Raw genomic sequence first — 27884 nt, forward strand, 5'->3', positions numbered from 1 at the left:
GCAGCAGGTTTGGCCGGGATCTGCTCTATGGTGGGTCTGGGGTTCGAGTTCCGCTTGGGGCGCCTTTCGGTGGACTGGTGTCCTGTACTGTGTGTGACCCCTCCACCTCCAGCCTTGTGCCCTGTGTTGTCGGGTTAGGCTCCGCAATCCTGCTCGGAACAAGCGGTTGTAGGTGTTGTATCTATGCGTGTGTGTTTGTTGCATTTTATTGTTGTTAAGGGTTTTCAGTAGAGCAAGCAATGCAATTAACCTGAGGTGATATTAATGAAATAACTTGATTTAAGGGCATGTACAGACATTGCACTTGACATTAATATGCTATTAACACCCCCGCACTGAGCAGTCTGGTGTCATTTGGAAAGTTTAGAGCTGTAACATGTTACATTCCATGGAAAGAGTGAATAATGTGTGAGGTTGAGGGTGTTGTACCAGAACAGTGATGGTGACAGGAATCCACAGGCTGTTTCTGTTTGCTGCAAGGTGGTGTTGCTAGGTTTCTTTTGTTTGGCACCACAGATGATCTTCAGACAAGCTTATACTTACAGGCTGCTCATGCAAAAAACAAGACAGTGGGCGTATTGATGGTTAAGCATGCATCCGTGCATTCCAAAGACCCAGGTTTGAATCCCCACTTCAGCTCTAGTACCCTTGGTCAAGGTACTTTGAGTCGCTCCATTAAAAAATTGCTCAGACGTATGAATAGGTGAATGATTGCACGTTGCTTCGTACACAAACTATTATTCTAGGTCGCTTTAAAGAAAGGAGTCAACAAAATGAATTAATATTAGAGGATGGATCTCAAGAGATGACAACATTAGTGAAAAGAAGTACACCTGTACACTTCTCTGGTACATTTTCCTACTGTAAGCTTGAACTTAAGTTGCAACACTAGCATTAAGTTTTTAAAAATTTGACAATAGCAAATGTTAACGTTAGCTGGAAATGACTGAGCAAACTTTAGAATATTTCCATAACCATAAGGTCTACAGGGAGCTACAGTACAGTGCTTAAAATATGCTTTACCGATAATCAATGCCTGAATTAAAATTTAATTTTATTTCAGGCTATGTTCTGATCTTGGGAAAGCCAAGGTTTATATGTTGCAAATTAGAGATGAGCCAGTTTTTAATAAAGGCAATGGGCTAATCCAGCCTTTGAGGGCTTTGCTGTGTTTTTTCGCAGTGCTATTGAAATCACTTCCTTGGAAGAACATTATCTCACAGGGTTCTTCATCAATCTGGTCTGAAGTACAGGAACTCCCTGTCATTCTCAGAAATAAAAAGATGAATCGGAAAATACTTCTGAGTGAAGCATCTGTCTGTCATGGACTTCTTCACTACATGATAAAACTGTGCATTTGTAATCTGCTTTTGAAGAAACATCTGATATGCTCTATCTTGGAGAGCACTGTACTGTTGATCAGTTGAAAAAATAAAAAAATATTGTGGAAGAAGTTTTTGCTAATTTTGGAGAAACATCTAAGAGCAAAGATTTTTAACAGTGTGCAACCTTCTGCTTGATGTGTCTTCTCTGTGTGGAATTCAATACATTTCATCCTAGATACTGACGATTAATAACATATGAAAGGTGGATATGGGAACATCTGAACAGAAGCTTTGAATCTTTTTTTTTTTTTCATTTTTGGTTCAACAAATCCATGCTTTATACATAGAGGTTCATACGCTTTTACTTGCTGTTGCGGAGCAGCGCTTTCCACAGCTCAGTAGGGACACACATATTGTATTTTTGAGGAAGATGTTTAAACTGCATTAACACTGTGCTGTATAAATGGGGGGGAGAAGTGTAAACCTGTGTATCGTCTGAAGTTTCTCCTATGGGATAAGCCAATGGCTCGGTGTACTGCTTGCTGAACAATGATATACTTTCCTCATGTCTACAATATAAGGATTTAAAAGTGTCCAAATTAAAACAGTGACTGAGTAAACTGAGAAAAAGGAATTTCCCCTTTGGAGTCAGTCTAATGATTTGCACTATGATTTTTCATGTCTGACTAGTCTGTTTATATTATTTTGTACTTTTTCTGTAATCTCATATCTAAATGAAATAGGCTGTAATAGTTTGGGCATGTATGTGAATAAATTTTGTACGTACAGGTGCAAAGTAACAATGAAATTAATCCCATAACATCGAAAATCTGCCTTATTTTGAAATAATGAATGTCTGCTCTTCAGAATTTTGTTGCTTCCTGGTGGCACCCTGAAAATTATCAATGTAACGAAGTCTGACGGCGGGAGCTACACCTGTGTGGCCAGGAATCAGTTTGGGACAGCAAGCACCATTGGGAGGCTACTCATCACAGGTGAGAGGTTATCTCGTACCCTCGACAGGACGTCTCTGCTGCCCTAGCTATCTACCTCTTTGTACATTAGGGTCTTGGTTCACGCTGTTCAGTCGCAGATGGCAACACATCACACCGAAGCTGTCTGCTAAAAATAGCAGATAAAAAAGCCCTGCCTAAGCCAGTTTTGTGATCTAGTAGGATGGAGATGATGAAGCGGTTTAGATCATAGTCTTGAGCACCGTTTCACACTTCGTGGAACAAACTATGTTTAAGGGATCTTTTCAGTGGTAAAATGCGTGTATGAAGGCTGGGTGTACAGTATGTGAAAGTATATTGTATAATATAAAGTATGTTGAAGCCTCTTCCAACATCCTTATGTAGTTATTTAGAAATATTTGGATTACCAGTGCAATACCTAAAAGTTTTCATCGGGTCAACCAGAGGTGTGTCTTACTAGCATATGTGGCTGTCAGCCGCAGTAGCGTGACCTTACCACTCAAATCCGCTGACACTGGGGACTGTCAAAATCCTCCTCCAGCTGTTCTCAGCTCTCACACAGCACTGCATCACCGACAGTCCCAGCAGTCGCATTTAGGGCAGCGCACAGGATAGGGGCCTTTTAGCTGTGACAGGACTGAGCCACAGTAATAACCAATGAGCTTGATGATGGTGGTGATAGTGACACTCAGCCTTCTTAGTAATCATTTTTCCTGAAATTCTCATTGATTTCTTTGTGAGTGAATGTGTGTGGGCTTATTCATGCTGACACTGAAGTGTATTTACAGATCATGTCCTCTTTCTCTCATCCACTCGTCATGCACCGTTGGTCAAAGCCTTAAAATTAACTTGAACTTTCACTACATGATCCTGGTGTTCCGCTGTACGGTTTTACTGAATGCTCTTTTTTTATGGTTGTCACCATCTAGATCTATTAAATGTCTCTGAGTAAGTCAGGAAAATAAATAGAAACACATTAGCAAAAATTTTTCCAATTCTAACCAGATATTCACGCATTAAGCTCAAAATAAAACTGGAGAAAAGAGGTTTTTGAAATGACTTTTTCTTCCGTAGTCCTGTTAATGCGGCATGTGTTTCTGACTCAACCCCACGGCGGTGTCGTCATTTCTGGTTTGAGTAGAGCCCACAAGAATCACCCAGCGGCCGACTGACATGGAGATCATTGTGGGCGAAAGCATTGTACTGCCATGCCAGGTGAGCAGCGACCCAACCCTTGAAGTCTCCTTCTCCTGGGTGTTCAACGGACAGCCCATCGACTTCCTCCAGGACCGGGGTCACTTCGAGAGAGTGGGAGGGGTGAGTGAGTCACACAAGGACAAGCTTTCTGTAGCGTTTAACGAGTGGGCATGTCCTAGATCTGACTTTACCTCAAGGGGATGCAGCCTTATCTCCTCTTTGCTGAAGAAACAGGATTAAAAGAAAAAGTGCGTCAACAATGCAGTCTGCCTGCTTCCCCTGAGATTGTACAGCAAGGGAGCCGGCTCGCCCTGGCCAAGGGCAGTCAACATGTACTCACAGTGAAATGCTCATTTGAAGTCCGTATTTTTAAAAAGCTAATATGACAGCTCTTTGTTGAAAGCGTTGTCATTTTCAGAGAGAACTAACAGTTTTTCCAGGTCTGGTATGGTGAACATTTATTATTTTTTTGTATTCCATTGTGTTCTTGTGCAAAGATCACCGCTAACAAATAATGAAAAATGAAAATTAAAGGACATTTAGTAACATTCTGTAAAGTAACACTGCACTCTTGTCTCCATATAGTTAGCATGATTTCAATACATTTTGGTGAATGTCATTTCTTTTTGAGATATTTGGTAAATTAAGCATCTGTTTGGACATTGTAACCATGTTTTACAGTTCACACATGGTTACAATACAACAAAATTTAAAAAAAAAAAAGAAAAGAAAAAACAGCCCACACTCAGTTTGAGGGTCCATTTGTTGGCACGTCCTGTCTCAAACTGACCAGGTGTCAAAAAAAAAATAGTTGGTGGCTCGAGGAAAAAAGTATGTATACCTATACAGTATATATTTTATATATATATATATATATATATATATATATATAATATATATGTTTATATGTCTATATATGTATCTGTATGTCTGTTTGTGTGTGTCTGTAAAATACTGCTGCTTAGAATGTTTAGCAAAAATAATTATGAATCATTTCTATTATTCATTTTTAACATCACCCCTGAGTTGTCAGATGCTCCTGTGCACAACGGGAAGTCTAAATAAAAATTGAGTCAACACAGAATGTACATTAAATCAGTTCCGTCTAGTAATGTACAACCTTTCTACGTGCACTTCCAGAAATTAACATATAAATTCAAACCTACAGTTTTACACATTTCTGTTAAATACATACAATCATTGCAAAACACATTGATGGTCCACTATATAATTATCATAAATATTGATGTCAGGTTGCAGGGTGGAAGGTGCAGTGAAAACTCACGGTTTCTTGAACAAAACCATATGGTTTAGGAGTGATAACCTACTGATACAGTACTTCTCAGTTCATTACTATTGGGTAGTGCGTTAATCATGAAACTCCTCTTGAATAACTCTTGAATTACAGAATAACACAATTCGCAGCACTACTTTGATATTTTTTAGTTCAGGTGGTGATTGTAAGGATGTTCTTGAAGCTGATCAGTATAAACAACTCCAAGCATCTACTATGGCAAACCTGTCGTTCAATCAAAAGTAATATAAAATTGAATAGAAAAGAAACTCCACTGTAATAGCTGAGCAGCTTACATCAGAGACAAGACACCCTGTTGCCTCTCTTTGAGAAGAAAGGCATGAAAAAAATCAATCAGCCTGAACCTAACCTAGTTCTGGCTCAGTTGTAGTACTCCAGTCAGCAGATAATGAGTGATTTTGAGTAATTAGGACAAGCACGATTTTTGTTGTTCCTCAGCTAATGCTGACTTTGATCAGCGTTGCTCTTTCACAATACAGCAGCAATATTTGTTTTTATTTATAACTTTGAAACTCTTTACTAGGACCACCAGGATGAAGCTCAAGGAAAATAAGTTTTCGCTGTTAGAATCAGGGCTGAGAATCAAACCTAGCTTAGCCATTGAGAAGCTCACACAAAGCTGCACATTCCTGGCTAAGAAAACATGTAATATATAAATAAAAATTAAATTACAAAAAAAAAACAACAGAGCTTCTTGTATGTCGTCATAAGTGGTTAAGATGGTTAAGGCATGAAAATGAAGGCATTATATCTTTTCATTATTTTTAATGGTGCTGCACTATTAAACGTAATATATTTATAATATTTTTTTCTCTTAAATGGTTTCAGAGTCCAACACCCAAACCTAATTGTAACATTATGAATACAAATAAGTGTTCCTGAAATAACCATAACATCTCCTTGTCCTTATGCTCCTTTGTCTTATGCTTTTCTGATAGACCCACCATGACCCTGACTGGAAATGTGATTATTGATGATGAATGATTAAACATTTACATGTGATATGCATTGCAATAGAATACATAATAAATAGCATCACAGATAGAGAAGTTGGGAAGTACTGCTAAAGCTCACTTGCTATGTAGCTGAAGACTGTATCTAATAAACGTAGAAATATTTCTCCCAACATTGCACTCTGACATATGCAGATAAATCACTGACTTTCATGTATTTAACAACATTTATCCATAAAAAATAGTTTTTTCTTAATAGGCATGCAGTGATTTGGAAGTATAAATCTGATATTTTATAAAACAATTTCAGGTATTAAGTTTGTTAAACTATACAGTACAAGGCAGATGCTAATGTTGTAGAAGCACAACATTGAAGTAAGTCATCATTCAGCTATCCTTGACGTGATCAAACAGTCAGATATTGTCCATGGATTGATAGAGCACTGCATCCTAGCACATATTTCAAAAGCAGAGGTGTCCCAGTATGTATAATATCATCCAGTTTTCACGGGTTTTTATAATTCACAATTCACTGCACATAATCATCCGCTGCGCACAGTGTATAATGAATTAATTATCATAACGAAACAGAATGTGCATCATGCCACTTTGGCTGCCAAAGGAAGGAACTCGTCAGTTGCTAATTTACCACTCGCACCTTGCGGGCGATTTGTGTCAAACATACCCGGCATGTACCGAAGTTAGCGGAGCTCACGCTTGTCAGAGCCTCGTCGTCATTGTTAGAGGTCTGGAGGTGCTCCACTCAGAAGGCAGGTGTAGAGGCTGATTTGGAGTTCATGCTGGAGGTTAATTGAATCCAGTACGGTTCAGCTTTTTCAAACCCACACAGCCTTCAGAGCAGCTTGGCTCCAGACCAGCGTACTATTTTAAAGTGATCCTTGGGGTTGCTCCTGCAGTGTCTGGCTTGTCTTCCACGTACCTGGATAACACGAAAAGGATTCATTAAACATTTAATGGCAGAAACAGTGCGGAGATGAATCGGGGAGTGTGGGATTAAGGGTCCGCAACCTTCTTACGATCTTCCGCTGCTTTTTTCCTGTGTGCTCAAACGTAGTGTGCTACCCATTCGCACTGATGGCTTTAGACATTAACACGTGGAGTGTATGGCGTTTGTGGCACTCGAAAGGCCGGCTGTTTCAGTGTGTTGTTCCAAAGGGGCACATACAGAGGGTCCATTTACTAGAGCTCCAAAATTGGCACATTTTCATTTTCCACTGGTGAGTTCAATCTACGGAGTTTCATTATGCATTTTAACCAGTCACTGAATTTCCCCCCTTTTTTGTTCTTATGTGCCCTTTAATGGTTTCCATCTACACCAAGGGAATCTATCTGGATTTTTTTAAAATTTAATTTTACTCTTTTACCGCTAATGTGCACGTCTGGTTTAAAGCAATTTAGGTGCTATGGTCCTGTCTGTGGTATTTAGTAACTTAGTGTTGATCGTTCTCTTGACGTGGCAGTTGTGTCGGTTTCAGCCATCTGCATTTAACCTCTGTGTTAATTTGGCCTTCACAGATGGTTGCAGGGGATCTGATGATTCGAAATATCCAGCTTGGCCATGCTGGAAAGTACATCTGCATTGTTGACACAGATGTGGAGAGCTTGTCAGCCACAGCCATTCTGATTGTGAAAGGTAAGAGACCCAGAAGAGTCTGTAGTCCAGTGCACAGATTCACAGACCTAAAACAAAAACCAAAGCCTCAGTGAAATAGGAGAGAAAAAAAACTCTAAATTGTTCTAAATATTAAAACAAATCTTTTATATGCTCTTTTCCTTCCAACATTTTTTGACAGAGTGAATTCTGTGTTCTATATTCCTTATCATACCCTGTGCTTAAGCAGGCAAATGTGCAAAGACTTTGATTCACAACCATCAGGCCCACTTTCTTCTCCTACTCAAGCTTACATTTATTGCATCTCTTATTTATATGTTTCTATTACAGATTTTCGTGTTTTCTTTGGGGGGAAAAGTCATGTTTAAAGATAGATTGTAAACACAGATTGGTTTGGTATAAATAGTCAGCAGTGGCAGTAACTTATATTAGTTTCCAGTCCCAGGAGTCATGACAAATCACTGCACTGAAGTGAATATGAATATGGGAAAATGTATTTATAGTACATTCTCACTCTTTCAGACTGTTTTGGGGGAAGGGGCCCTGAAGTAATTGTCTCTTGTTTTTGTTATATTTTTATTTGGCGTTTTTATTCTTAAACACCACTGTAAACCTATAAAACAATGCCATAATACTCTACATTAAGCAAAAGCATAATAATATTGTTCATTAGAAATTTGATCAAAAATTCAAAAATATAAATATGCATTTCTACATTTACAAAACAGCAGAATAACAATAATATAAAAAAGGACGTGAAAATCAGCACCAAATTCAGTGCCCATATGTGGTTCATGCTTCATTCGCCACACCTTTAGCTGACCTTGAAATCTTCTTGTTGGCCTTGTGTTTCTAGGGTATTTGTCAGATCTATTTGAAGCACCTTGAAAGGGTAACAAAATGAACATGACCTGCATGACGTGGTATAAAATTTCTTCTACTTTTTCTTTTTATGGTAAAATAAAAAAATAAACTTCAGGTGTCTTGAGACTGGTGCCAATTATCCAATATCTGAAATAGAGAGGCCCGAAGAGTGAGGAAAAACTGCAATTCTTAAGAAATATCGTGAAGAACTACCAATCTGGGTAATAAGAGGCAACAGGGAAAGCAGGAAAAAGGATGAAAAAGAATGCAGATTTATGCCATTGCTCTGTGTGTCCGTACATGTACGACAAACCTGTGTGCTATGCTGTCTTGAGTCAAGCGGTTAACTATTTACCTGCCGTATGCATGACGCACCTCTCTGATTTCCTACAGGAACAGTTTTATCAGGTTACAGGTGGACTGTGGGGAGGAGGCTAATGTTGCTAACTGCTCTGATTGAGTTAGGTCCCCCTGGCCCCCCGGGCACAGTAACGGTGGAGGAAATCACGGATAGCACTGCCCAGCTCTCCTGGAAGCCAGGCAGGGACAACTACAGCCCCATTACTGGATACGTGATCCAGGGCAGGACTCCGTTCACTGTGGGCTGGCAAGCCTTGGACACGGGTAGGTTTCCTACAGAGACAAAGCTACAGGTCGTCACACGTGTGGAAACAAGGCTACATACACTTCTGAACAGCAAGCCGCATAAAATAAAAGGTAAAGAAACTAGAGAAATAACAGCAGAAAGAAAAAGAAGCTCACCTGCCAAGTTCGTCTGCCCTATCGGGCACGTTCGGATTCCGTGGATTCCCAAGGGAAGGACTTCTGTTTAGTGTTAAAGGTAATTCTGGCTGACACATAGTGCTTGTGTGAGAAATGCTAGAGCAACGTAGAGTGAATGTGGACACGCTTCTCTCTGTATGTACTAACCCCGTAGTCTCAGTCTACAGCACGGGGCCTCGTTTGCCACGTCTCCTCCGCTTCGGGATGTTCGGCGCTTCACGCCAGCTCACCTGTGCTGCGTCTGCCCACAGTCCCTGAAGCGATTGACGGCAACACTCTGACGGCCACCGTGGTCGGTCTAAACGCCTGGGTCGAGTACGAGTTCCGCGTAGTGGCTAGTAATGCCGTAGGGGTGGGAGAGCCCAGCCCTCCATCTGTCAAGACCAGGACAGAGGATGCCGGTGAGCTTCATCTTCACGCAGACCTTACAACATCAAACTTCTGGCGAACCCACTATGTTAATTCGTATGAAAGATACCCTCTGGCTGCGTTCGATACTTTTTTTTTAACCATTTACTTCCAAATGGCGCATTTTTTGGCTAGTTTACTAGAAAAAAAACTGTTGGGAAGTGGAACTGCTAAGACATGAAATCCTTCAGCGGAGAATCAGAGGAGAAAATGAGGGGCGGCTGCATCGTGAGGGGTCCGTGTTTTCCGCGATGGAGAGCGCAAAGTTTTAGAGAGAGTGTGAAAAGCCTGCATGTGTGAGAATGTACCCGCAGATTGTGTCTGTGACGGGTAGGCAGGATGTTCCCACGCTTCTCTTGTACTGAAACTTAATCTTCTTCCTCTGGCTGGGGTCACGGTTCTCAGTCCCTGACACAGCCCCCACTGACGTCGGAGGTGGAGGAGGTACCAAGTCCGAGCTGGTCGTAACCTGGGAGGTGAGCCATCGGTCGCGTTTCACCGGTCTCTGCATGGTCGCATGCTGTCAGGAATTAATACGTACGCTGGGCATTTTACTGTCTCAACTAACACCAGCTCCTTGCCCGGTGGCCCTCCAGGGTGCCATAATGCCCTTGCCATGGTGATTTAGTGCTGGAATACCGAGTGTGCCATCTATAGTGTCAATGGCCACAATTTTACAACCGGTTCCTAATAGGCTTCTTATCTGTGCCTTAAATTGTTTTCCCCCACACTCCAATGCAAAGACCTTTTCACTTTGGAGCAGGTGTGTAGAAGCAATTTGAGAACTGGCACCCGAGGCATAAGATTACATTGGAATTGTCGCTATCAAATTTAAACAACCGTTTTTAAAAAGGCAGTGGGAGGCGCACACGATGATTCTGTGTGAAGCGAGGGTAATCAGACTGATTTACCCTTTTCTTAGCATCGCTGCCCACGCTCATTTTCAAGGCCCTAGCTTTGGACACGTAGCTAATCGCTTGGAAAGGTGGGGAGAGAGCAATCCGACCAATCGCAGATTCCCTAAAGCCGAAGCCAGCTCCACATCTGTTTGGACAGAACACCAGCTGTTATTATGCAAATTGGCTGGCAAACTGTCGTAACTAACCGCTCATTTTAATTAATTAATATATGCACATTTTTCTTGCTGACTTATTATGAAATATTTTTAAAATGTACGTAATTGCCGATCTAATAGCTCTCGTTGCGTTAAGGGGGGAATGAGAAAAGAGTCAGGAGAAGTCGGTGTGGAAATGTTTGATATTAGCGGTCAAAGGGGAAATTTGGAGGTCGCTGTTGCATTGTACATGACAAGTTCCGGTGGATAAGAAGCCAATAACCAGTAAATCTAGTCGCTGGAGTCTTCTTTTGTTCGGCTTGTAGAAGCAGCTATGGATTACTAGAGCTCTGCATTGTGGAAAATCTGTGAGTGATCTGTCAACTGTTGCAGCTCTATAAATCTTCAGTAGGAGATAGTCAATATTAAGTCAAGCCCATGCTTTGTTACTGTTATGAATGCCAGTCTGGTATTGTATTTATTATCATTTGTATGACAATCCTTGGAAGGGCAATAACCAAATGACAGATAAATACAAAAGTGATGTATTGAAACGGAAACAGTAATGTCATTGAGCGCAGCATAAAAACAAATGACTGTTGCCTTTTTGGGAAGGTGTTTGCATAAACCGTTGGAGCAATTGTCCCATTAACATGTTAAACGTACGTTAAAGCTGTGAAAGAAGCACGGGTGATGTTCCGAACCGTACGAAAGCATATCTTCGTACTTTCTTCTGTATTAGTTTGCTCTTTATTATAGCTCTAGGCCTTCGAGACTGTGGCCGGGTAGCCTGCGTCTTTTCTTTGTATGTGTTTTAATATCACTACAGTTTTGTGCTTCGCTCCCAGCCTGTGCCCGAGGAACTGCAGAACGGCGACGGTTTCGGTTACATCATCGCCATCCGCCCCGTGGGCGGGGTCACCTGGACCCGTACCGTCATGTCCACGCCGGGAGTGGCCAGATATGTCTACCGCAATGACAGCATTCCGCCCTTCTCCCCTTTCGATGTGAAGGTCGCCGCCTTCAACAGCAAGGGAGAGGGCCCGTTCAGCTCAATAGCCGCCGTGTTCTCGGCCGAGGAAGGTGAGCTCACAGCGCACCGCGTGCCGCTTCTCAACGGGGGCCCATGAACAGCAGCAAAACACACTCGCGAAAAAGTCACAGACCCATTGTGCCAGAAATACGGCGAAACCGAAAAGTTTGCGGATCCCTTTTACGCGCGAGCAGCCGTGGAAGCTTACGCACGGCGCTCTCAGTTAGGTACAGTGTTAATTGAAAACAGCGTTGGGAAGACATTTGATTACGGTGGTCTCGGATTCCATTAAAGCGAAGGGGAAGACCGTAACCACGTGAGTGAAAGCGCCAAGGTTTGCTGGGAGTCGTCATTCGATTGCCATTTGCCTGCGTGATGATGCTGAATAAATCAGTGAAATTCTCACCCCCTTCTCTCTCAATTTAGAGCCAAGCTTAACGCCTGAGGGGGTTCTGGCCAGGAGTATTTCTGCATCGCAAATTGAAGTTATCTGGCGGGCGCTCTCCTCGTCTCCGGAGAGAGTCCTTGGATACGAGGTACCCTAACCATGTGGAAATGAAATTAATCTCGGAGCCTTGGAAGCGCGGTTATGTTGCTGACCAGCACCCAGAGCGTGCATCAGATTCTTTATTTCTAATCCGTACGCTGGGAAGGCTTAATCGCTTTTGTTTTGCCAGCGCAATTCCCACTCATCATTAGGGTTTGATCCAGCAGCTTTTATCCATACTGATATTCCTCAGAGATGAGGTGGAGGTGGGGGGTGGCAGACGGCAGCGTTCGTAGCACGCAGACGCGTGTGGAAAATTGACAGTGCGCTCGCGTGTTATGAATGCTGTTATTATTCTTTTTACCCGCAGTGCAATTATGAATTATGCAAACTAGGTATTTCTTTTTTTTTTTATTTTAGTATGCATACCAAGCGGCCGTTATTTAGCTTTCACATTCAAGTAGCAATTTCACAATGCGCAAAACCAAAATGGCTGTGGGAATCCTACGCCAACACGGGAATGGGAATGTTAAAAAACGTGGCAGTGCGGGAACCGAGAGCTGTGCAGCGTGATTTGTATTCAAGCACATTTGATAGCACTTTTTATTTTTTTCCCCCAATGATTCACAAGATGATTCATGACCAGACAGCTAAGGGCATGCTTTTGTTCTTGTCTCTCCATTTTAATAACAGCCCATCAAACGCAGACGGTTTCATAATATTTTGATATGTGCAGACCAAAGGACTGAGGCAAAGAGTTTTTACATGACTGATGTAATAAAATGGCTTTACTCTGCACCCAAAAAGCCAACCTGGGGACCTAAGCAAGACCATTCTATCGCTGGCAAAGTTTGAGAACTCTTCTCGAGTGCTCTCGGTGTGTGCCCACAAAGGCATATATCGAATGCCCACACAGAAATGCCTTAAAGGCAAACAAGAACTTCGATACTGACTGCTCGCTGCTCTCGTCTCCCACTACTGCTCTCAACACCAATGACAGCACTCCCGTCCGTTTTAAGAATGCAAAGGGTGCACTACATTTCCATCCACCATCCTTTCGATTTCGGTGATCTCTGCTCAGAAGTAGCATGGAACTGCTGCGTTGCCATAGCAGTGCTAATACAGTATTAAAATATCAGCGGCACATTGCTATCAAAGACAATTTGGGGGACCATGTACATAAACGCATGCATCTCTGCTTAATGTAACTGGATGAAAGCCTCTCGTGCGTCGTTCGTATTGCTCGTTAAAGTAAGAGCTTGCATGTGCCCGTTTCGTGCTCTATTGTACTGTACCGTGCGCACGGACAGGAAATGTGAGCATCCGTTAAATATATCTAGTGAAGTTTCACTCAGAAAGAGATTTATGCAAAAAAACACGTTGCATATTCATCGCTCCGAGCACGGACGTGGCGTTTCTTCCAGTGCCCGTTCTTCCTGTCAATGTGCTGAGCAGGTGGTGTACTGGGAAGACGACACCAAACCCGACACGGTGGGGAAAGTGAGAGTAGCTGGGAATCAGACCTCCGTCAACATCAGCGGCCTGACAGCAAACAGCCAGTTCTTCCTCGCGGTGAGCGCCTTCAACACCGCCGGTGCCGGGCCGGCCTCCCCGTCAGTCAACGCCACCACAAAGAAGGCGCGTGAGTATGCCACGCTACGGGGGGAGGGACGAGAAGCGGCTCAGCTCATCGCCGCAGCTTTCTTTTCACTGCTCCGTCAAACAAAGCGTCTCAGAATTCGCCATCAGAAACAGCCTTTGTCACACGGCGACAGCCCGGGCGATGATGAAAGACTTCATTTGCTCTTCTGCAGTATATTTTTTAGATGAGGGCTGTACGTGCTTGAGAATCGCTGGTGTATTCTTTAAGGGACGCTTGTAGGCTTTCTCATCTGGTTTGCCGTGTTAATCCTTAGAGGTGCCGTGACACGGTTTGGTATATGATGATTGTCGTCCAGCTCCAGGACAGCCCCCGCTGAACGTGGAGTGGACGCTAATTGGCTCCCAGCTCACCCTGCACTGGGACCCTGTGATAGCTCTGGAAACCGAGTCAGAGGTCACGGGATATGAAGTAAGTTTCAAAACGACGGTCCTGCCCAACATTCGGAGCGCTAACCGGTTGTTCGGCTACTCTGTCTGCTCTCAGTGGTGGTCTCACTTTCTCATTTTGGATTATAAAAATGATGGAGGATACCGACGAATATCCCAAAGTGCTGATCGGAGTGCAACACAGAAGCGACCTCTCTGGTACTTCACTCTGTACTCTGAGTGAAAACAGACCTATCATTTGTGCGACAAACTGTCTTTGTCAGCCGGCGGCAGCCCGGGCAATAATGGACCGTGTTTGTTTTGTTCTCTTACCCACAGGTGTTGTACAGAAGACACAGACACAATGACGTGAAGATCTTCACCACCAACAAGACCTCAATGGATCTGACCCTCCCAGCCAACGATGACTATCTCATCCAGATCAGGGCCCTGAGTGAAGGAGGGGAGGGTGTGACCACAGAGCCCATCCGAATTCACAAATTAAGTAAGATCACTCGCCACGTACGTCTTTGTTTATGACCAGTGTGAAGTGGAGGGACCGACACATATTTTCTCGAGATCGGTTTTTGACCTTACGCGACTGACTGTTTTGGGACAAGAAATCAGATTTTCTTTGTGAAGTCGTACATTCACATCTGCCGCCAGATTTGTGTTCCTCACTGACCCCCACTGGCACGGCTGCTCTCCAGCTCTCGTACTGGAATTGGTCACAGTGGCTTTGTTCTGCGGACGTGGCGGAGAACCGGAGACACAAACCCCGCTGCTCTTTTCAGAAATTCTTTCATTATGGCTGCATATTTAGCTATTGCCATTATTTTCGCAGGTATGAGCGCGCAAGGATCAGCAGCGTGGCGTCCGGGCAACGTTGCTGCATCCCTGGTCCTGACCATTTCGTTGTCCACACTCCGGAGCGCTTTGTGACATCACGACCGACCCGCTCTGGCTTCTTCTAGTCAACACAAGTGCTGCCGGTGTCTTTATCCCATGCAGCGAGTGCAGCCTCCGGCAGGTTTGAGTGCAGATGCGTACCTGTTGAAGTTACAGCAGAATCTTTCCGACGCCCAGTGGCGAGCATGACCAAAGGGGATAATCTGTATCGTAAACGCGAGGAGAAAAAAATTGTTTGGACTTGTGTGCATGTTGTTCTACTGCTTATCGTTTTGTGGCACGAGTGCCAAGCGGTTATGAAACTGTTGCAGGATGTTTGTATGTTTGTATACATACTTCCACACGGGAGCCCATATGTACTAGTTACTTATTTGTTAACCTCAATGATCCTGAAGAGAACAAAATGCCTTAACAGCATTTACATACCAAAGTAGGTTAACATATACTTGATACACATAGTTGTTTACACAAATAACGGTTTTTTGTCATGGCTTTCATGCCCATATTTTATTATATTGCAGTTGATTACTCATCATTATAGTGGAAAAAAAACGTGAGTGTGTAAGAGAGGTAACGTATTCGTGTTTGGTTGCAAAGCAGAGCTGGGTGGGGTTTACAAAGACAGCACTGAATAACACACTGCTGTGGCTGCTATAATACTCTTGGTCCTTAAAAAGCAGAAAATCATGGGCATACAAGAGAGCAATTTTGGCGACATCAATGGCTTTCCTCTATCTTTTTTACTTTACGAATTGTAAAAGCAACTTCTGTGAGCCCATACCTTTGTTTGTGCCCTTATTGTGAAAGGAGTGACTGACTGAAGCGAGAGTCAAACACGCATTGTGTCTGTGAGGCCGTCCTTATTAACTGAGAACAGGGCTAAAAACAAGCGCTTTCACTCGTGCCTCTCTGGAGATCCTTGCTCTCTCATCCATTATCATTAAAAAAGCAGAAGCCACTGCATCTGGGACTAGACGAGACCTGCGGTTAGAGGATTGCGGTCCCCATTGTGCCATTTGACACTTTGTGCTGTGCAGATGCATAAACTCCGCATGAGCTGTATGTTCACTGCGGAGTGAAAAGCATCATGTTCTTAGCAAAACTTGACATCATTCTGTATGTTTGTGGAAATGAACATTTCTTGGGTTAGGGAAAAGAACAGCTTTGTCCACTGCAGAAACTATCTGTCACAGAAATGGTCTCCGGTGGCTTTGGCTGCTCAGGCCGAAACGCGGTGAAATTTGTCGCTGAGTTGCAGTAACATGAATGTAACTTTTTGTGAAATAAAATTTGTTGAAGGGCATAAGGTATGGAAGCGAGGTTACAAAGGTATAATGGTCTCATTAAAAAGCACACACCCTGTACATCCTTATAGCCAGCAGATGCTAAAGCTCTGATTTCTGTAAGGATAATATGTTCAAAATAAATTGAATCCTGTACTGTGGGACTCAAAGAGCGCTGTAGTGGAATAAATGGAAGGTCTGATCTTCGCTGTGATTTAGAGGCTATTAGGATATCTAAATAAATTATAGCATGCTGAAGGGGTCCTGACGAGTGGTGAATCGGAATAATGGTTGTCAGGCCTGCCCCGGAAGATTAATGGATTGTGAGCCTCAACAGGAGATGCATCACGACCGTGCCAGGAGAAACTTCCCCTTCAACGCATCACTCCTACAAGAAGTGCGACTGGGGACCGCAGGTCTGCATTCAATGCGTTCGATTTTTTTTCTTCCATTCAAAGGTTGCAACAGCTTGTTATAAGTGAGCTGTGCCTTGTGTTAAAAAAAGAAACACACAGTGACTGATTGGGCTTTCTGCTGCTGACCGGGTTTGCTGGGGTGGGACGCGGTGGGGCGGTGGGGCGGCGTGGGGGTTTTGCCTCGGGACTTTCACGGCCGCTGAGTGCCACGCTGCCGGCGGTTTCTCGAAGAGGGAGCCAAGGTGACCCGCTCTGCCTGCCGAGAAGGCAAAAGCATGGCACTCACCCTGGAAACCCAGAGCACAGCTGCACTTGTCTGGCCGTCCACGCTGTCCTTGTGGAGGTCTCCGTTTGTCCATTACACTCCACCGGAGCCCAGTCAATACCGCATCGATTTCCTCCCCCCCCCTCCCATTATTACAGCCGTTGGAATTCAAGACGACCGTGATTGACTGGTGACAGTTCTTATTTTCGTAACATTTGACACACCCAGCTGATAGGTTATCGCAGACAACCAAACCGGTGTTTAGAAGTAAAAGTTGCTCTTTCATCCAACATCTAAGTGTTTGATTTGTTAAACTAACAGTACAGAATCTCTGTCAGCATCAGTGTTGTTTGGATTTTCTTTTTTATTGTTTCAACAAGTTAAATACACTGCTGTTGTAATTTATTAGTCCTTAAGTGATAGCATTTTTTAGTAAGCTGTCAGTAAAGAAACTTTAATAGCCCTTGTATTTGTATTTCATTTTATATTTACACGTCAACTGAAAGGTCAAGTGTTGTACAAAAGAAAAATATTACGTTTCAGTTAGAAATACCTTATTACTGTTATTTACTTGCTTACCTTTTACGGAAAATACTTTAATGATAGTTTTGCTTTAATGCAAACAGCTTGTGACTCAGACAGTCGATCAAAATGTAACTGAATACAAAGTCGAATTATCCCTGCTTTCTCAATTTTTTTAAATGACTATTTTTAATAAAAAATCAGCTGGAGGACAACTATGTCTTTGTTTTTCAGCATCCTTCTTGAAAATGTCTCCAAATTACATAGACACCTTGTACATAACAATGAAAACATGGGTGTGGATTTTGTAAAGCGTGACTGTACACGTCAGCACTGAAATGTTTGCGCAAAGCTTGTTTCTATCCACGGCAAATGAAACAAAAACACAACTTTCAAAAATTATGAAGTGTTTATACAGTAAAAATCCTGAAAGATAATTTCTCTTTGAATCTGATTTGTCATCTTGTGTTTTTCTTTACAACATTTGGCCTTCGCTTTTAATACTACTGCATTAATGAAATGGTTTTGTGATCTCAATGAGATGGCTAATGTAAAAATGGTATTTCTTTCATATTGAAATGTACTGAGTTCATCTTGTATACTGAAGCTGTGCATGTAGATTGTTTGGTGCATTTGTGTAAACTTTTATAAAAAATACCTTATATTATTACCTTTTCTTGGCTTCTTTTGCCTGTTTCTATGTGTTCGTGGCAGTTTTTTGTTTATTTTTTAAATTTATTTTCAAGTATAATTTGTGACACAGTTCTTAAGGACATTAGTAGAGGCTGGGCTCATAAATTATAGCCATGACTATTTTTACATATGTAGTTTAATAAATAAATAAAGAAATAAAGAAATAGTGTGTGAGTGACAGAGAGAGTGAGTGTGTTCCACTGATGTATGGATGAATGACCCAGTGTAAGTAGTGTATCTAGCAGTGTAAATCACTGCGGTGAATAAGGTGTGTGGGCTGATAACACTACATAGAGTTCATTGGAAGTCACTTTGGAGAAAAACATCTGCCAGATGAATAAATGGAAATCTAAATAAATTTCTGTTCACGTTAAAAAATGAGCATCGCATTGTTACTGCAAACATTTCAAGAAAAGCAATATTGTTTCTGCTTGACCAGTCATCAAACACTACGTCCCTTTCTGTAGGAAAAATCATGCTGCGTTAAAATCTAAAGCGTTCGGTTCCGATCTCAGCATTTTATTTTAGTTTTAAAGGGGCTTTAAAATTGCCCCCGCAGAGTCTGGACAGAACGCACGGAAGGAACACGTTCAGATGGGATCGCTGTGACGCTTGGAGGTCAGCAGTGTAGATACGATGTTAATGGAGCTGAGCCACTGGCCTAATGCAAAGATCACTAATGCAAAGACTTAATGCAGAGTTCATGGGGTTTAAAGATTACCACTCTCAGGAAGACTGACTCCAGGGACTCCTCTATCAATGGTGAGCACCACTTTTATTTATCGCATTTGGGCTCTAAGCTATATGTATTTCCCTACTTCAGCTTTTAGAAAAGACTTTACAGGGGCATGTGTTTGGCTTTCAAAACAAGAGAACCACACAAAAAGACAGACAGATGAGAACTTTGTTAAACTCGAAGGAAGTCATAACAGCATACATACAGATACAATAGAACATGTTAAGAGAAAACAGAAAAACTGGAAACATACTGGAAATAATCACATTTAGACAGACATGTTAGAATAAATACATAAATATACATGAAAATAAGACATTACAAATTAGAGCAGACAGTCCCGCAGTACCCCAACAATGGGCAGATGCATTATACAACCTAATAACACATGGTAGGAATGACCTTGGGGAACACTGCTTGGAGCAGTGCAGATGAGCCAGTGTTTTACTAAAGCTGGGGAGCCTGCAGAGAGTGAGAGTCACTGTCCATGATGGCTAGGAGTTTGTTCAGAGTGTTCCTCTGTATTCCTTCCTCCACCGTCCTCCGTAACTCCCGGGACAGAGCCAGCCTTCCTTCCGTACACATCCCATATGTTCATTCATTCGTTCATTCATCTATCCATATGATCATTTTCTGGTTGCCCAGTGTAGGGTTGCTATCTCCGGAACACAAGCTGTGAGGTGGGGTACATCCTTTACCAGTTCGCCTGAAACTCATGTCTTTGGGCTGTGAGAGGAAACCAGAGCATCCAAAGAAGACCCATGCAAACACAAGGAGAGCAAGCATTCTCCACACACGAAGACACATTTGAGTCGGTGTCCCAACGCAAGATCCGCTTAGTATTTTTTTCTCTTTCTGTTATCTGATTCATTTTTGTGATCCCCTGTAAAGCGGTAACTACTAAGGCGAGAGGCGAAGAACTCACGATGCTTTAAAAGCTGGATTTTGAGAAATGTGCATTTTCTCATATCTGGAACTAAAGGATGTGCCTTAAAACATTCATTAAAATATTCCCAAAAGCTTAAGTGAAAACATGTTTGTGCTCACATGGACAGTTCTTGAGGCAAATATAATCAAATCAGAAGATAATGGAACTGGAATTTGCAGGTTTTATATGCAGATTTTACAACTGATTGAATACAGTAGATAATGGGGAGAGATAAAATTGTCGATAAATCATTAAAACAATACAAGAGCAAACCACTTTAGAACGGTTAGTTAATTATAATTTTACTTTCTCCATATGCGGATCTCATGCAACTTTTAAAATGTCCTGTTGAGCTTCGTGTATCGAAGCAAATTTAAAATTTAATTAAAACTTTAAAACTTTAAATCTTCTGGCTAAGTGCCCTTTCCTTCCGCAATGCATTCGGCGGAATACGCGTTAAACTGAATTACACCGTCCACCAATCTTCAGAGGAAATTCTCATCAAAATTCAATAAAATTTGATGGAGTTTGTGTCTGATAGGGCAGACTCATAAAGAAACATGTCAGTGAAATCGCAGGCTGCATCCATCCAGCTGCACGGTACCGGTCTTTCTCGGCATGCGCTCCCTGTCCTGCGCCGCTCGCCAACAAGCCCACTCGCTCACACACAGCCATAATTCTATAAAGGGGATTACATCGCCTTTCATTGTTCTATTCTCAGCACTAACTGTCAGCTATCCCGCTTCCAGGTGAAACGCCACGCTCACCTACCCTTGTTCGCCAATCGCGGTGATGCATTTCTCTGGATCTTCTGTCATCTCCCAAACCCTTGTAATCTTTGGTCACCATGTGAGCTGTCATTCCCAGTCCAGGGGTTAGAAATCAGTGTGCTCTTCTTCTCCTGTCTCACTGCCTCCCCAAACGCTTCAGCCTGCTTACAGAAGGGTGTTGAGCAGTGCCTTAAACTCGCACAATCCTGTGACGCTCTTTAAAATTGATTGCATGGTCTTTTCGAGAAAGGGGACACGTCCAGTGAAGGGAAGTTCAATAAAATTGTCTGCTCAGTGATGAATGACATCATGCAAGCAAAGAGATTTATGCTATCAAATTCTCGCCTGGTGTACTTCATACTTCCCCATTAATTCGCAGTTAACGTGATCGTTCGGGAAAAGGTCTCGTTGAACTCTAACCTTGGCCTCGCATGAGAATAAAGAGACAGAGCCACCTGGAGCATCTCACTAGTCAGCGGATTATTGAAACGGAAACACCTTTATGTCCCGTGCCTCCCTTTCATTTGTTTTGAGCCCTCAATTCCATTAGGCTGACGTTGTTTCCGTTTAATTCACTTGCTCTAAAAGCATCTGCTGAATGTATTTTTTATTAGTTGTTAGTAATCTGTTACTTTTCTCCATTTTTTATATTTATGTGTTTTTTTCTGCAGCCGTTTAGGGTAAATTTCTCGGTCAATGGTTTCTTATGGTTACAAATAGCTGCAGCACTACATCTAACAGCACTGCTCCTAAGTATGAACATATTGCCATGTGATATAACTGAATTCACACAAATATTTTGGGAGGTATAAGTAATAATAAAATAATGTATCAATACTGTCAATTTTGGTGACATTACATTTACATGTACATTTATTCATTTAGCAGACGCTTCTGTCCAAAGCGACGCACATCTCAGCAAAAGGACAATTTATGCATTATATTAAAAGAAAGAGAGAGAGCTGCAGACACGAAAGTCTCAAGCAAACCTAGTTTGTTACCTACCACTTGCTGCACTGAGGTTCATCATTGAAGTAGGTGCATAAAACACAGGATAGACAAATCCCGATACCCTCCCACCATTTTTTTTTAAATATTATAAGATACACAAATAAGCAAGTACAATGCCCGAGTAGTGGCTGAATAAAGGTTGTCTCTGGAGATGCTTATGTAATTTCGATGGGTGAACAGTTACACCGTAAATGAACGGGAGAGATTTTGGGCGAAGTAGCTCTGGAAAAGGTGAGTTTTTAGACCCTTCTTGAAAGTAGACAGAGTTTCCGCAGTTCTGAGTGACAGGGGAAGGTCATTTCACCACAACGGACCCAGAACCGAGAACCTCCGAGCTTTGCCTTTCGTGCATGGGACCACCAAGCGAGCAAAAGTAGACGAGCGAAGGGGCCTGGCTGGGGTGTAGGGGCTGATAAAGTCTTGTAAATAGCTGGGAGCAGTTCTACTGATGCATTTGTACACAGTAACCAAGGTTTTGAATTTGATTCGGGCAGCTATAGGAAGCCAGAGCAGAGAAATGGATTGTAGTGTATGGTGCATGGTGGCACAATGAGTAGTGCAGCTGTCTCGTAGCATGTGGATGGTGCGAGAGGACATGGGTTCGATCCCTGCTCAGTCTGTGTGGAGTTTGAATGTTCTCCCTGTGTCTGTGTGGGTTTCCTCTGGGTGCTCTGGTTTCCAACCACAGTCCAAAGACATGCTGTTCAGGTTCCCCTGTAGCTGTGAGTGATGGAGAGAGTGTGTTCCACTGATGTGTGGATGAGTGACCATTGTAAGTAGTGTATCTAGCGGTGTAAGTCACCTTGGTGAATAAGGTGTGTGAGCTGATAACTCTACATAGAGTTCACTGGAAGTTGCTTTGGAGAAAAGCATCCACTAAATAAATGCATCATGTATCTGCTGCATATCTTACTGTGTTATTCCCTCTGAGAAGAAACTGTTACACCTCACATATTCTGGTCAAAGGAAACAAATCTTTTTTTAGAATGTATTGCACCATTTCAGTTTTCATTTTTCAGATGCACTGATCAAATTCAACTACGATAGACTGTCATCCCATCCAGGGTGTACCCCCCACAGCCTTGCGCCAGTTGTTCCAGGATAGGCTTCAGACCACTGCAACCAGCACAAAGCGGTTAGCAAACTTGAATGAATTATGCATGAGTGGGTGAGTTAGTGAGTGAGTGAGTGAGCGAGTGATCAAATGCAATACATGACCAACTGAAATGTGATATGATGTGAATACACAGGAATAACACAGCTCCATACGAGGGTTGATTACCTTTCTGATGTAGAGGAAATTCCACTCGGCAGCTTCTCTTGCATTTTGCACTTACGCTGCGGTGAGTTGAGAGACATCTTGAAAAACCTTGAAAAACCCAGAGACTTGGCTCTGCTGTCATGAAGGAGTGACGATGCACAACATTTCAAGTGTAATTAGAACTTAATGAGTGGGGGGTGTGGTGGCGCAGCGGATTTGGCCGGGTCCCGCTCTCTAGTGGGTCTGGGGTTGGAGTCCCGCTTGGGGTGCCTTGTGATGGACTGGCGTCCCGTCCTGGGTGTGTCCCCTCCCCCCTCGGCCTCGCGCCCTGCGTTGTCAGGTCAGACTCTGGTTTGCCGCTACACCGCTTGGCACAACCAGTTTCAGACGGTGTGTAAAAGCTTGATGAAGGCGTCATCCTTGAAGTGCAAAAGTATCATATCGCTGTGAGTGCTCATTAGCAATTCAGGAATGACACAGAACCTTGCGATGTTCATTTAAATAAAACAGAAAGTTGCAAACATTTTAAAATGAAGTTTTCCAGTGTGAGCATTCCTTAGCCAGAAGCACACACCTAAGTTGTACTTTGATACACTCTCCCTCCTCCTCATAGCGAGAGGTGATGTCATTTCCCATCATGCAACTCTAATTGCGCGTAAAGTATGTGGGACGAAGACACAGGTGTTACATGTAAATGAGTCACTCAGTTCATTAGCCATGTATCTAGAACACTGTGCCGGAATGATGGAGAGGGGCCTCTTCTGAGCGCCTGAAACACTTGTCAGTTGGCTTCTGAGAAGCAGACCTGATTTCGCGGGGTTCAGAAACACATTTCTCCATCAGCTGAACCTGATAGCTGTTCTCCTGTAGCAGCATTGCTGGTGTCTCTGGAAGGAGGACTGGGGTAACAAGATGCTGGATGGAGGTTTCCCCACATCTGTAAGTGAAAAAGAGCAGAACTGTTTAGGACTCGAGGGGGGCGTGGCGGCGTAGCAGATTTGACAGGGTCCTGCTCTCCGGTGGGTCTGGGGTTCAAGTCCCGCTTGGGGTGCCCTGCAATGGACTGGCGTCCTGTCCTGGGTGTGTGCCCGTGCCCCCCCCCCCAGTTTTGCGCCCCATGTTGCTGGGTTAGGTTCCGGTTCACCACGACCCCGCTTGGGACAAGCGGTTATAGGTAACGTGCGTTTGTGTTCAGGACTCCTCAAGTATTTCTTAACTTTGCAGAACCTTACTTGGGCCACCGAAGCTACCCAACGAACCGTGACCTTGCCTCCTTGCCCCCTTGCCCTGTGCTTACCCTGTATGCCCCTTGTTTTTCTCACCTGACTTCAGACCTTCTGCAACGTTTCTTAGACCCCTTCTTCTGGCTATTTCCCTGTACCGATGTACACACCTCGGCAACCCCTGCCTGCTCTGGACCACGACCCAGCCTGTCCCTGCACCACCAGAACCGAAGGAAAGCTCCCGTACTTGGGTCTGACGACCTTTCCGGTCGCCATGACACTCACTTGCAAATTGCAGTGAAACTATGTGTTTTTTGATTAATAAGCTTGAGATATTAATTAAAAAAAAAAACAAACTGTGAAATATTAAACTATTTTCTTGTGATATTTCCAAAGTCCAGCTGGTACTACTGCAGAACCATTGCCTAGTTATTATACTTTAACAGGAAATTAAACATTTCTTATATTTGAAACCAATTTCAACACTCATGATAAGCACATTAAAGCGTATGCTGACTATTAGCTTTTTAATTGCTGCGGTTTCCATCAACATGAAAACTCCGCAACAACATAAACGTTAATTTTGTCTCATGTTTGATGGAAACCACTGTCTCTGAAATGTGTTTTGCTGCTTCAGGCTACATTTGTACGCTACATAAAAGCTTATGAGAAGCTTAGCGTTGCAAAATTTTTGTGAACAGGGAAGGCCTTCAGTCAAACAAGTAATTTGCCCAATATTCAACAATAAGGAAATCTTTCATCAGCATTTATAAACTAGTTTTATTGAATCGTTGCACAGATGCCCTATGGGATACTGGAAAGGTAATTAGGAGCCAGGAGGTTTATTCCTACTCTGCCACACAGTAATTCATTATTTATTAAACACCGTTTCGGGTGTCTGTCCGGGGCAACAGAATCTTTGCGATTTCTTGCTTTCCAGAACTGGGCTTTATATTGCACATCTTTTTTGCGTTAGTCTGTAAGACGTGAAAGGGAAGCGAAGCCTTATTTTGCTAAGGTTCTGCCTGGAACTCTTTAAGAACTTTGCGTTAAAGGTCAAGCGGCTTTTAACAAGAATACTGTGGTATTGCAGATCCGGAACGGATTCCCTCAGGTCCTCATGCAGCGCATTGGTACTTATAATGATGCTTTGTATCTTAATGAGGGATTATGCATGAAAATCCTTGTTACTCCAAGCTTACTGTGGCCTGTTGAAGAGCTGATGTGGTCACATGTGGAGTAGAGATGCCACTAACAGTTTTCAGGCAGAGACATTTTGGGGGACAAGGGAACAGAAAGAGATCCACTGAAGCCCAGATGGAAACAGTGGCTAAACCTGGAACAAAAAGCATCAGTTTCTACAATTCCAAACCAAACCCACCGATCAACAATGGAACTCTCCTCCCACAAGTTCCTTCTAATATGAATCCTAATTTCCTCTCCAATAAGAGGCATCATCATTAATCACTGGTAATGAGCATTTGGCATTTGACTGACAGTCAGTGAAGCACAAGTGAACCTTTTAAATCAGTACCATCTCCTGGCTCTTTTTTATGCCAATGTGGTTAACTATGAAAGGTCCTTACCGGCTGATGCTGGACGTGGACCTGGACCTGGACCTCAACCTCAACCTGGTGCTGACACTCATTTTTAGCCATCAACAGAAAACAGACAAAAGAAGAGATTTTCTTAAGTCTGTTTGTACAATTTTTTAAACCCCTCAGTTTTTGCCTTTTATGTATGGTAAATAGTACCCGCAGTATTGTTGTGACTTGTTTTTTTTTTTTTTTCAACAGAAAAAAGAGCTAGCTGTAATATGTAGTGCATTTTCTGTACACGATACTATAAAACAGAAAAAGGGACCAAAAAAAGAAATTTCAGGAAGATTCATTGAAAATAAACAATAAATATTTATTAGGTTGTTCCTCTATATGGTGCAACTTCGGGTTGGTGAAGTTTGTTTTCCAGAGACATGTTTAACTTGAGGAGCTTTGTAATTCTGCACTGGGATGTGCTTCGCCGTCCCTGAAGGTAGAAATAGATGCTCGGATGGATAGCCGTTCTTCCAGACAGAACATTCTGTAATGACTTTTATTAGTGCAGTCGCTGCTAAAATTTTTCAGTTTTAACTATAAATACTGCTGATAATGTACCAGTTCCCAGTTACAGTGAGAAATGCGTGCCAGAAATGTTATTTTATTTGTTTATATTGTAATTTTCAATGTACATATTAATAATAAATACCATATCACCAAACAACAAAGTATATAAACCCGCAGGCTCTGGCACTGTGCTGTTCATTTGAATGCATTATCTTTCTTGAGGTTAAGTCCAGTATAATTGTATTGGCTGTGATAACGTCCAAAGAGAGCAGCCTTGCATCTCTGACATAATTGTTTCGATTTTGCGGCAGATTGTGTTTCTGATACTGCAGAAGGGCCTGTTTAAAATGTTTGCTTCTATTACGCGGAGGTATGCACTACAAAGCCATTGTAAAATGTATGGTTCGAATAAAATCAATATAACAGCTCAAACAAATGTCATCTTTTTTTCGCATAGGTGTTCCAGATGGTATGTGAAGGTCATACATCAGGAAAACTTACACTGTTAATTCACTCTGCACCATGGTCATTTTCAACCGTGGGAGATCAGGCGTCGTACTGGTTCAGGTAGGTAAATAAATAATGTAATAAGTTAGGTGTTCGTTGCTCACATGTATACCTTGGTTGCTAAATGCAATTAAACAACAGGAGATTATTTCTGGCAGGGAAAATAATACACTAATACGTATAATGTTCACACAAATACATAGACCTAAGGGTAAAAATGAGGTACAAAGAATAACGCATAGAGTCATCAGCCTCACGTGCTGATTTGGACATGAAGAAAAGGGTGTGTTGAGAGTGATCCAGGTGGAAGAGATACATGTCGCTGCTCCAGAGGTAGTCCTCATATGTAGGTTCTCTTGGAGAGGCTCACACTTTAGCACCAGGACTCTGCATTATACCGCAGGGCTGTTGTCCTCATTGAACATTACCAGAGTACGACTTTACCCCGGCTGAACGCCCACACGCAACATGCTGTTTATACTACAACTCAGCTCCTCTCGCTTTATGCCTAGTGACATGTCAAGCATCCCTGCCCAAGAAACAAACATTTTAGATATCAAGTCATGCTACTGGGTGCTCAGATAGATCTCCTGATGTGATGTGACAAGCATGTTAAACTGAAGATAGAGCCCAAGCTTGTGCAATTAGTCGTTGGCCCTGCACACTACGCTTGCTCTGACCGTCATGTTTATTTTTGATGAACTCTCCTTGTGCCACTTTATCAACTAATTAATAACTGGCACGAATGATGTGAGCCAATTAGCTAATTAATAACTGGCAGGAATGATGATCATCAGCTCCTGCAGTGTCCTGTCCCCTGACCTTCTGCCATAGTCAAATCTTTATCTTCTATTTCAGGTGAACCTAGGTTTCACATAAGGTGGACAATGACAAATTGTTGTGGCACAGCATGAAATTTATAGTTATGTTTGCCTTCTCTGTAACTGCTAAAGGCCATGAAGAGCTTCTACTTGTTGGATTTGTCAAGTTAATGCATATGAACAGTACAAAAATGGCTCTGTAGTTCTTGGAAACTTGGTCGTTCAACAAGATTTAACAAAACCTCAGTATTTTAAATCTTGGAAGCTTCATGTGCTTCATGTTCACAATATATATTGATTCAACAGTATTAAGTGCTCATCTAATCTGAGGAAACCAAAGCAAGCAGTGCATTATAGGATTTCTGGCCTTTCAATTATTTAAA

The 27884-nt window shown here is 42.5% G+C and overlaps 1 protein-coding gene across 1 annotated transcript in view; it reads left to right on the forward strand.

Moving 5' to 3' along the window:
* Positions 1-15311, forward strand: part of LOC108938753 (contactin-3-like) — a 52898-nt gene extending 37587 nt beyond the window's left edge. The window contains exons 12-23 of the mRNA XM_018759610.2: positions 2193-2320; positions 3441-3616; positions 7301-7418; positions 8727-8885; positions 9296-9445; positions 9858-9928; positions 11355-11589; positions 11966-12075; positions 13482-13668; positions 13985-14097; positions 14394-14559; positions 14899-15311. Coding sequence (XP_018615126.1) covers positions 2193-2320; positions 3441-3616; positions 7301-7418; positions 8727-8885; positions 9296-9445; positions 9858-9928; positions 11355-11589; positions 11966-12075; positions 13482-13668; positions 13985-14097; positions 14394-14559; positions 14899-14996 — 1711 coding nt within the window. The 3' untranslated portion in view covers positions 14997-15311. The remainder of the gene's footprint in view (positions 1-2192; positions 2321-3440; positions 3617-7300; positions 7419-8726; positions 8886-9295; positions 9446-9857; positions 9929-11354; positions 11590-11965; positions 12076-13481; positions 13669-13984; positions 14098-14393; positions 14560-14898) is intronic.
* Positions 15312-27884: the final 12573 nt, after the last annotated feature.

Source organism: Scleropages formosus, chromosome 2 (genome assembly GCF_900964775.1).
Source record: "Scleropages formosus chromosome 2, fSclFor1.1, whole genome shotgun sequence".
Lineage (NCBI taxonomy): Eukaryota > Metazoa > Chordata > Actinopteri > Osteoglossiformes > Osteoglossidae > Scleropages > Scleropages formosus.